The sequence below is a fragment of the Xiphophorus maculatus genome, chromosome 18, assembly GCF_002775205.1.
Source record: "Xiphophorus maculatus strain JP 163 A chromosome 18, X_maculatus-5.0-male, whole genome shotgun sequence".
Classification (NCBI taxonomy): Eukaryota; Metazoa; Chordata; class Actinopteri; order Cyprinodontiformes; family Poeciliidae; genus Xiphophorus; species Xiphophorus maculatus.
In genome coordinates this window covers 28,712,125-28,723,549 of record NC_036460.1, presented here as the reverse complement: position 1 = coordinate 28,723,549, position 11,425 = coordinate 28,712,125, and the positions used below count along the sequence as shown (strand labels likewise).

Below are 11,425 nucleotides of genomic sequence, written 5' to 3'. Positions count from 1 at the left end.
ATTTTTACATATTACATGACTGATGTTTTCTTCAGTTATTCAGTACTTCTTACCTAATACCTTTTTACTGTTATGACTAATGACTTCAAGCCTGATTTAGCTTGATTGAACTTTGCTAAAGTTCTGCTAAAGTCAGAACTTGCACAATCCACAAGCCTCAATAAGCACAGAATGAGTCAGATAAGAATACTTTACATGAGGAAGGAAAACAAAAAAAGAGTACAGTTATAGTTAAATAGCTAATAGTTAATAGCAGTACTGAATTAATATTAAGTTCAAGGGCAAATAAAATCAAAGGAAGTAAATAAAGTTAATAGCAGTGATAACTCTACCAATGTTTTTTTGTTTAGAAGAGACATGCTTAAACTGAATAACACGGAAAAAGGAAAAAGTTGGAGAATTTTGAAAGATTTATATAATCAATTCCACGGCTGGACTATTATTATTATTGCTTAGTGGAATCAGAGATGTAGTGGATGACTTCTGATGCATGATGGTGTTATTATGGTGCTCAGACTGGAATTGCTATTAATATTTCACTTTATATAATAGATGTGCTGTAGATCTGCTTTAGGGCGCGGAGGTGGATGTTTTTGTTTCTGTCCCTTTTTGAGTGTCAAACTGATGTGTTTAAAAATGTAGGTTCATTAAAATGGAAAATTGATTTTAAAAATTTGGACAAAAACAACAGAAAAGGTACAGAGTTCAACAGGGAAGCACTAAGTCAGGTGTACATTTAATAGAAAAGACAAACAAATAGTCCGTATGAAGTTAATGCCATCGTTTGTTCTGCCAGAAGAACAACGGAGCTAAACCCAAAAGCACCGATGAAGACTACTTTCTATGGGAAATCACAACCTCCCACAGTTAGGTTATTCAGTACTTCTTACCTAATACTTTTTTTTTTTTTTTACTGTTATGACTAATGACTTTAAGCCTGATTTAGCTTGATTGAACTTTGATAAAGTTCTGCTACAGTCGGAACTTGCACAATCCTGTTTCTGGATCCAGCAGAGCGTGAGATCCAGGCTGTTAACAGCAAAACGTGTTGAGTCTACAATGACTATGCAATTCTTCCCTTTCAACTCTCACGTACTTTATCAAAAGGCTCTCCATCCATCCGTCCATCATTAGTGCGAGGAGTGGCCTTGAACGCACCGCGCAGAATGGGGCGTCTCCGCAGAACTCCGGACTATAAAGAAGCCGGTGTTCTCCCGGCTCCCTCTGTCTCTGTCTCTTGTCCTCTGACCTGTAGTGAAAACCTGCCGTGAAGCTGTGATGGACCGCTGGAAGGGCAGAGTGGCTCTGGTGACCGGAGCTTCGGTCGGGATAGGAGCGACCATCGCCAAAGAGCTGGTCCGGCTCGGCATGACGGTGGTGGGCTGCGCGAGAAGCCTGGACAAAATTCAGGTTTGTTACACTTTGATAAAAAAAATAAATAAATAAAATAAAAAAAAATAATAAAATAAAATAAAAAATTATGAGCAATTTGATATAAAGTTCGAACTTTACGCAACTTTATCAAAACAAATGAGAATACTTTTACATAATAATAATAATAGTAATAAATAAAAGTTGGAGAGAGCTTAGATTATTCATGAAATTAGTAATAACAAAAATATTTATATATGTATAGAGTCGGATTTATGTTTAAGATTTCTTTCGCCTGTGTCGTGATTGCATAAGCTGGAGAACAGAGGGGCGTTTTAAACGTAATATAAGCTAACAAAACCTTGTAGATATACAATGGTCCTGTTATGCAATAGAATAAGCAGATCGGTTTACAGTTAAAATCCACCGGGACTGGTTTGTAGAAAACTGGGAGTTCCGCAGAGCCTCATGAGTTACACAATAATGTAAATGTCTGCAGCAGGCTACATGCAGGGTCTTTATTGAGTTGGGTGTCGTTGGAAAATTGTCAAATGATTCAAAAAGCTTCTGGAGCACGCTCCAGAAGCTTGAAATTAAATGTGGAATATGTTAGGTCTCTGTGTTAAAACTAGCAAATTGTGAAGACAAAAGAGAAACTGCATGTCACCCCAACACACAGAGTAATTTCCTATAAAGGTTAAAGTCCTCTTGAGATTAAACTGTTTAAATATAGTTAATTATTCACTCATAATACTATAAAGTTGTTCATTCTCTAAAAGTCTGGGTAACATATTTTACAGTTAAAAAGATACATTTTAAAAATCTGCCAAAATAAGATTAAAAAATATATTTTTTAATCTTCAAACTAAAAAGAAATAAATCATTAAAGTAAGAAATTATTTTAATTGCAATTTTTCATATTTTATTCTTTTTTCTGTGGAGGTGTGGGGGTTGATTTGCAATTTGTTTCAATAAGAATCTGTTTTGTTATGCAAATCTAAAAAAACAAAATAAAAATAAAAAACTGCCCCAAAACCAAACATTTAAACCCATCTGCTCATTTTTGAATATGTTGTAACACATTCAGATTGACTATATGACATTGTGGTAAAATAGTAAAATGATGCCAGTAGATGTTCTGAGTCAGAGAAAACCTCTGCATATAAAATAAATATGCTTTTATTAATTGCGTTCAAAGCATAGATGTGTATATATGTTTATTTATTTAATGACTGGGTTTGTTTTTTGGGTTTTTTTTTACATTTTACATTTATGTCTTTAAGTGAGGCTGCTGTTAACGTTGGAGTTCATTGATCCGTATAATCAGATCCTGTTCACCAAACATTAGCTTCCACATGTGACTCAACATTAGCTAATCCAAATATTAGCCTAATCTTTGAAAAAGCCAGAATTGACCACATTGGAAACTAAGGAAGCAGATTTACACATTAGATGTGTGTAGCCTTCCCACGTCCTTTATGGAGCCATCTTGGATTTAAACTTCCATCCTTAAATAAAACTGAAAAAAAGTGTCTTAAGCACAAGAAGATTTTCAGTCATCACATTGTCAGAAGCTTCAGTCAAATGTTTTCACCAAACTACTTCTTCGTTTTAGGCCCTGGCTGCAGAGTGTAAGAGCGCGGGCCACAGTGGCGTCCTGATCCCGATGAAGTGCGACCTGACCAACGCGGAGGACATCCAGTCCATGTTCGCAGCCATCAAAGCGCAGCACAAAGGCGTGGACGTTTGCATCAACAACGCCGGCCTGGCTCACCCCGACTCTCTGCTGAGCGGCAAAACCAGCGCCTGGAAGAACATGCTGGACGTAAGGATTCACCGTGGCTCAGAAAATCTGATGAAACATTGTTTTGAGGCTTTCAGGGACAGTTAAAATATTTTATGTCTGAGAATGAGGAGGAGAAGGGCGAAATAAGCAGAGGTTAAGATGGGCTAGTTCATCTACCAGAGGTTAACCACTTTAATGATTTAATTATTTTTAGTTTAAAGAGGTTAGAGGTCGTTAAGCTAAGTTAGTGAGGCCAGAGGATACTTCACTGAGCCCAGAGCAGGAATGAGAACAAGATTAGAATCCAGAGAAACTCTTGTTAGTTTCTCTAGAGAAACTACTCATTCAGCATTTAGTATTAAACTTTTCATAACAGAGCAAGACCCAGAGAAACTCCTGTTAGTTTACAAATCTAGAACAAACTTAGAAAGTACCATTAAGTTTTATCAGTACAAGAATCCAGAGAAACCCCTAAATTTGTCATGTTTTGGTTTACTTGATTAACCCACATGCGCAGAACACACTAGAGAGACCAAAGTAAGATCAGTGATTTATTATAAACACGGTGCAAAATGTGAAAAAACATCCAGGATGGGACACTCGGGAGGGCGGAACCAGACCAATGGTCTTCCTGAAGAGGAACACAGAAGTGAGAACAGAGTGACGGGAGGGAAACGGAAGTTTAGCGGTTCGAGGCCTTACTTGCTGGTGGATAAAGCGGAGCTGAGAGGGATAGGCAGCACGGTGGATCAGGGGTTGGAGCAGAGAGGACGGGCGACGGCGGCGTTGGAGGGCGGACAGGTGAGACAGGGTCTTCGGGAAACAAGGAGGATCAGGTCGTGTGGTCTCGATGATTCTTCCGGCCACAGGGAATCCAGACGGACAGAAATGCCGGCAGCTCCGCGGCAACGAAACCTGAGGCGAGGCCACAAGAGCAGAATTTTAGAACAGAGCAGGTGGTCTGAGGTCAGCAATAAAACTGGATCTACCATTTACGAGCTAACACTCTGGCACAAGAGTGTTGACGATGTCCTCCTGAAATACTCCTCCCAACAAGGTAAGTGGCAGCAGGTGTGCCGGTAGGATCCGCCGACCACGCCCACCACGATGTTCCTGAACGCCCCCTGGTGGAGAAGGCCGCAGGAACCTCCTCCAGTCCTCCGGAGATCCACAACAAAATTACAGACTACTTATTCTTGAACATGGGGAACTAATTTGTAATTTTATCCTTTTTTTTTCTTTTGCTCTTTCCTTTGGTTTGTTGTTTTGTCGCATTTCATTCTAATTCACGTAAAGCACTTTGTTGCTGAAAATGTGCCATGCAGATATAATTACCGTACCTTTCCTTACCTGCTGCGATGCAGTAACACCAAACGGAGATACAAAAAAGTAAATAAATAAATCTAAGAATGTTCTTGCCTAGTTTTTTGGCATTTGGTAAATAGAAATAATTTTGATAACTCTACCAAACCTAAAACGAGATGGTCTGCAATAACCGTCGTACGCCTGTTGTTTTGCAGGTGAACATTATGGCTCTGAGCATCTGCACTCGTGAAGCGTACCAGTCGATGAAAGAACGGAACATTGATGATGGGCACATCATCAACCTGAACAGGTACGCTTTCATTTTACTCATCTGTTTTCTTTGCCTTGCAGACGATGATAATAACTGACCGGGTCTTTTGCAGTGGAGAGCAAAGAGTGAGATAAGAATACTTTACATGAGGAAGGAAAACAAAAAAAGAGTACAGTTATAGTTAAATAGCTAATAGTTAATAGCAGTACTGAATTAATATTAAGTTCAAGGGCAAATAAAATCAAAGGAAGTAAATAAAGTTAATAGCAGTGATAACTCTACCAATGTTTTTTTGTTTAGAAGAGACATGCTAAAACTGAATAACACGGAAAAAGGAAAAAGTTGGAGAATTTTGAAAGATTTATATAATCAATTCCACGGCTGGACTATTATTATTATTGCTTAGTGGAATCAGAGATGTAGTGGATGACTTCTGATGCATGATGGTGTTATTATGGTGCTCAGACTGGAATTGCTATTAATATTTCACTTTATATAATAGATGTGCTGTAGATCTGCTTTAGGGCGCGGAGGTGGATGTTTTTGTTTCTGTCCCTTTTTGAGTGTCAAACTGATGTGTTTAAAAATGTAGGTTCATTAAAATGGAAAATTGATTTTAAAAATTTGGACAAAAAAAACAGAAAAGGTACAGAGTTCAACAGGGAAGCACTAAGTCAGGTGTACATTTAATAGAAAAGACAAACAAATAGTCCGTATGAAGTTAATGCCATCGTTTGTTCTGCCAGAAGAACAACGGAGCTAAACCCAAAAGCACCGATGAAGACTACTTTCTATGGGAAATCACAACCTCCCACAGTTAATGGCAGCAACAGGAAATGTTTTGATGAACAAGCACAGCAAACAAAATCCAAGCATTTGGTTGCTTATGAAAACACTGCTGAGTAAAATGAGTGTCTTCTGGCACAGAATGTCTGACTCTGTTCAGTCATTTTATTGGGCTGGTTTTGTTACTTTTGTGGTGGGGATATATCAGTAGTTCTTTGTACGTGTTTGACTCGCGTAACCCTCAAATATCCCCCCTCCCCTTCTGTTCCAGCATCTGTGGACACATTGTGATTAACAGCGGCGATATCCATTTCTACACGGCCACCAAGTACGCCGTGTCCGCCCTGACCGAAGGCCTGAGGCAGGAGCTCAGAGAGGCCAAGACTCACATCAGAGCCACAGTGAGGTTTCAGTGCCTTTCATTTAGAAACTGGGGCTGGGACTTTCACGCTTTAACTTCGATAAATTGATTTTGTCGATTGTAACGTGTAAATTATAACGTGATTAGCTTAGCGTGGGAAGGTTCCAGTCGGAACCTTTTGTATTCACGTGTTTCTGGTACGCCCGTAAATCTGACACAAGCGACATCCACAAACAACAAAGCTGCTTGTCTTAACCAACTCAAGGTTAATTTCTCCATCTAAAAAAAAAAAAACACACAAAAAAAATTTCGGTAAGATGGAACATAGAAAAGTCTGTTGTGTTCGAGTTGTGCTAAAAGGAGCTAACTAATCAACGAAGCTGTTCCAGCCTAACGTAGCATCTGAATGCTAATCATGTAGCAGCACCACAGACGTTCCCAATGGTAATTTCGTCGTCCACATTCTGCATTTCTAAAAGACTTTTGAAAGAACTTACCTGTATGATCAGAGAGGTACTTAAAACACTGACTTTGTATAACATCATTTTGTACCAATCTGATGGTTGAATAACCTAAATAACATGTTATATAATTACATAATAAATATCTTTATTTTTATAGCTCAAAAGTATTTTAAATTGAAAATTTAGCTTATTTTGTCTCATTATGGTTTTGATTAAAGTGCTATTAATTATATTTAACTCGATAAAAAAATCTGAGTCGTGTCCCACCACTACTGAAAACACACCTTTTGCATACAGTAAGCCTCCAATGAGTCAGATTATGATGATAGATCCACCACGCCCAATAACGAACTCTCTGGGAACATCGTAGCGGTGAACAGGTTTAAAGCCGAGGCGATCCGTCATCTTTTCATTCCTATTTATGTGGCGCGGCCCTGCGAAGGTGTGTTTGTTGACAAAAGAGTTCACGACTCGAGCCGCTTTGTCTCTTGACACATTTGTTGGCGCTCGCAATGCACGACTTGCTGCTGAATTCGACTTATTAATCTTTCCGTTCATGCAGCAGTTTTTGGAATCGATCCTCAAAGATTCGGGTCCGACCGGCTCTGATAGGACAGACGTCTTTTTACGTCCCGACGTTAACTGGCTGTTCTCTTGTCTCTCCAGTCCATTTCTCCTGGCATAGTAGAGACTGAATTTGCTCATCGTTTCTACAGCGAAGCCCCTGACAAAGCAAAGGAAACATATTCTCACATTAAGGTAAGCATATTTTTAAAAAGTACACAATAATACACTCGATACTTTTTACAGAGGAATGCAGTAAAGCCTTTATCTTATTTAACAGCCTTTGGAGGCGATAGACGTTGCTAATGCCGTGGTTTATGTCCTGAGTGCCCCGCCTCATGTTCAGGTAGTTGGTTTTTCTTTCTTTACATGTTTCAGTTCTAAAGGATTGTCTTTTGCTTTTCTTTGTCTGAGCGCCTCCACCTTGTTTTCCAGGTGGGAGATGTTGTGCTGCGACCTGTGGAGCAGCAGATGTGATGTTGAACCGTGTGATGGCTGCATTTACACACCGCTCACTCTTCAGATGATCTCCATCTGTGAAATTAATGAAGTTAATCTCCAATTAAAAGAATAAAAGTCTGATTTTAAGGTGGAACGTGGTCGCTGCTGAGTGTTTTTTTTTGTTTTTTTTTAAGTGCTTTGGATGAACCTTCACTGCCCTTGGATCTTTCCAACATTTATGTCATATTAAAACAATAAACTTGAAAAGATTATAATAACTTTTGTTGAAATGAATGAAATCTTGATTTCAAACATGCACTGGCTTGAAAACGTATTCATACCGTTTTGTGTCACATTGCAACCACAAACATGAATATATTTTATCGGACTTGAATATGAAAGAGCAACATAAGATGGCATATAAGAATGAAATAGAAAATGATACATGATTCAAAACACTTATTTTTACAAATAAAAAACTGAAAACTTTGGAAAAAGTGCAAAAGTATTCAGCTCCCCGACTGCAACCATTTGTCTTCAGAAGTTGCCTGATGAGTGCTAATGAAGTAAAGCCAACCTGTGTGTAATCTAATGTCAGTACAAAATCCAGATGATTATTCAGAGGATATTAGGGAGCAAATGAAGTCCAAGGAACACAGCAATGTGGAAAAGTTTACAGCAGGCTGAGGCAGTAAAAAGATTTCCCTAGCTTCGAACACATCACTGCTCAACCCATCATCCAGAAGCAGACAGACATGAGGCTGGGCAGAGCCTGACCTTCCAGCAGGACAACCACCTAAAGCCAAGGGCTACAATGGAATGGTGTTGGCATCAACAAGTATAACACTTTGTGATGGTCTTTCACATTGAATGTCAATGAAATATTTTTAACCTTGTGGTTGTAATGCGACAAAACATGGACGTGTTCAAGGGGTATGAAGCCACTGTATAAGCAACAAATGTTTATGAGGAAATGAAAACAAAGGGGGAGGGGAACTTAAACTTATAGATGTTTCGAAATTCATTTGGCTATAAAAGTGAACACGTTGTTCCCTGAAAAAGGATTTCAGTGAATCTTTTAATCGCTTACAAATGCTTCAAGCTTGTGGTTATTTTTACTGCACTTTTTACTTTTATTTGAGTAGTTGTGTCATGACGCAGCATTAGTTTACTTGAGTAAAATCTCTGGATACTCTTAAGTAATTTCAATGAATGAAGAACAAGTATTTTTAAAAACTAAAAAAAAAAAGAAAGCGAGCCACAGAGACACACTTGCAGTTTTTGTGAAAGTTTAGTATGTTTTATACTGGAATTAACTGATTTGGGAGGAGGCGGGAGGAGGGGGGGGATCTTTTGCTTCATTTTGTTTAGTGATTACGTTATTTATATGAATTATTTCCATTTTGATATTCACAATTTGGTCTGTCTGATGATGTAATTTTTTCATGTTACATAACTGATGTTCAGTTATTCAGTACTTCTTACCTAATACCTTTTTTGTTGTTATGACTAATGACTTTAAGCCTGATTTAGCTTGATTGAACTTTGATAAAGTTCTGCTACAGTCGGAACTTGCACAATCCTGTTTCTGGATCCAGCAGAGCGTGAGATCCAGGCTGTTAACAGCAAAACGTGTTGAGTCTACAATGACTATGCAATTCTTCCCTTTCAACTCTCACGTACTTTATCAAAAGGCTCTCCATCCATCCATCCATCCATCCATCCGTCCGTCCGTCCGTCCGTCCGTCCATCCATCACTAGTGTGAGGAGTGGCCTTGAACGCACTGCACAGAATGGTGCAGAAGAACTCCGGACTATAAAGAAGCCGGTGTTCTCCCGGCTCCCTCTGTCTCTTGTCCTCCTTACCTGTAGTGCCGTGAAGCTGTGATGGACTGCTGGAAGGGCAGAGTGTCTCTGGTGACCGGAGCTTTGCCAAAGAGCTGGTCCAGTACGGCACGACGGTGGTGGACTGCGCGAGAAGTGTAACAAAATTCAGGTTTGTTACACTTTTCCTTTTTCTTTCTCTTTCTTTCTTTCCTTCTTTTTTTAAAAATGTGAGATAAGATGGGAACGTATTTAAAGTATAATAAAGGAAAAGTTTCAGAGAACTTACATCATGTATTCAATTAGCGATTACACCATGTTTATGTGATCTCTAAGCTATGTCATCGTTGCATAACCTGGAGAATCGAGGGGTGTTTTAAATGTAATATAAGCCAACAAACCCTGTAAATATTCAAAGGTTCTATTATGAAATAGGATGCACAGATCAGTTTACAGAAATAAACCCACTGGGACCTGTTTGTAGTTTGTACTGAGCCTTGTGACGTAAATGTCTGCAGCAGGCTTCATTTTGGTTCTCGGTTGAGTTAGATGTTATTGTAAAGCGATCAAATGATTCAAAGGTTTGGAGTTAAATGTGTGTCCTATCTGGGTATTAAAAAGTGGAAAGTGTGAAGATAAAAGTGGAAATCAATGAACTGCTCCGTCACTGGAAACAACATGGCCAATGTATTTTTCCATCTTTATTCAGGAAAGTACATTTGTTGAGCCTCATGCAACCCAGCACAGCTTCCAAATGATGCAAGTGTTCATCGACTGAAGAACAGAAAACCATAACATCATCCCAAAATAGTAACAGGGACTGACAATGCTGAGTCCCAGACATTCACTTCATTAGTCGCTGAAATGCGCCAGGGCATTGCACGGTCCAAATGACATTCTGTTCAATTCAACCAACCCAAAGGGCATACAGAAGGCAGTCTTCATCTTATCAGGTTCTGCCACTGGGCTTCTGACAGACATCCAAGGATTCCTCAATTCACCTCGGATCTTACTGCTGAGCTTTCAGTGGTTGACAAAACACAGACGGATACTCCCTTCCTTCTTTCTTAACTACTACAACTGGGGAGTGTTGTGGGGGGGAAAAAAAACTATTACCAAGCACTGTCAGACGAAATCACTCAATCAGGTTTATTCACATATTGTGCACAATACAGAGAGCTTGGAGCACAATCAATAATGAAGGAGTTCTGGGTGAAAAGCTCTTCCAGGCAGAGACAACACACAGGTTTTAAACCAAGGTAAGGAATAAAAACATGGGAGAGAGTCTGGTTCCCTTGCAGCTGCAGCAAAACAACTTCCAACCTTGTACATGTAACCCAAAATAGTTCTTCTGGTGAGAGTTCACAAGCATTTAGTATTACATGATCAGCAGATGTTAACTTGTAGTAATTTTCCACCACAGGAGGCATAGGGCTTTCTATTCTCACGGACCACCTGACTATCCAACAGCTCCCGAATGTCGGCCTTATGGCCCCATGGGCAGAAAACACACTCACATATTTTCCCAGCAGAGAGCTACCTTTCTCTTGTTCCATGTTGTTCAAAGTTGGCAAATCTACATCTGGTAGACAATCTGACTGAGGTGCAGCAGAGCTAAGCTGAGCAGAAATGGTTGCCTGTCCAGATCGAACCGCCTCTGCAACACCTCCTGGAAGACTTACAGTGCTAGTAGGACCTGCCGGAGTCCAGGGTGGAAGCAACACATCCACATTACTTACATTAACAATAGGAATGTGCACGATCCCGCTGACCACTGTCACTTCTGCTGGTGACACCAACAATCCTGCTGGGAGGCAAAGTATAGTGGCAAGTGGCTTAAATAGCCCAGATTCTGTGGGGCAAAGCTCAGCTCCAGGACATGTAGCAGTGATAACCCTTCTACTGTCACCCGGCACACTAACTGGCCTGTGACCACTTACTCAAACAGTACCCAGTAAAGACTGTCTGTACTGGCACTTTCTGGTAATGTTGGAAAGCCATGTGCCATAAAGACGAAGCCTGACTGACAGCTGGTAACACAAACAATGCCACACCATGTTGTTTAAGGAACTCATTTTACAATTCTCTAATGACTTTCATACCTAATAAACCTGCTACTGTCGACTGAGAAGAATATTCCAAGGGGTTCTTAACAACAGAGGCATTTTGATTAGGTGCCACCTTGCTAAGCTCATAGGCTGCATGAAGCTCAAGCCAGCAGCAGGCATGTAAGGTCCCCTGACAATGTTGAT

General features: G+C 39.8%; 1 protein-coding gene across 1 annotated transcript; it reads left to right on the top strand.

The window, feature by feature from the left end:
- Positions 1-1,218: 1,218 nt before the first annotated feature.
- LOC102238369 (dehydrogenase/reductase SDR family member 11-like) lies at positions 1,219-7,503 on the top strand. Its single transcript, XM_023351541.1, has 7 exons — positions 1,219-1,410; positions 2,987-3,196; positions 4,678-4,772; positions 5,791-5,920; positions 7,011-7,103; positions 7,189-7,254; positions 7,344-7,503. Exons 1-7 carry the CDS (start codon positions 1,279-1,281, stop codon positions 7,383-7,385), a joined length of 768 nt encoding a protein of 255 aa, XP_023207309.1. The 5' UTR covers positions 1,219-1,278; the 3' UTR covers positions 7,386-7,503.
- Positions 7,504-11,425: the final 3,922 nt, after the last annotated feature.

What these genes read in the sequence shown, in the direction of transcription:
- LOC102238369 (XM_023351541.1), top strand. Translation starts at nt 1,279, where the DNA reads ATGGACCGCTGGAAGGGCAGAGTGGCTCTGGTGACCGGAGCTTCGGTC. An exon ending in CCTGGAAGAACATGCTGGAC is followed by an intron (nt 3,197 to 4,677) that starts GTAAGGATTCAC and finishes GTTGTTTTGCAG; the next exon opens with GTGAACATTATGGCTCTGAG. An exon ending in AGACTCACATCAGAGCCACA is followed by an intron (nt 5,921 to 7,010) that starts GTGAGGTTTCAG and finishes TTGTCTCTCCAG; the next exon opens with TCCATTTCTCCTGGCATAGT.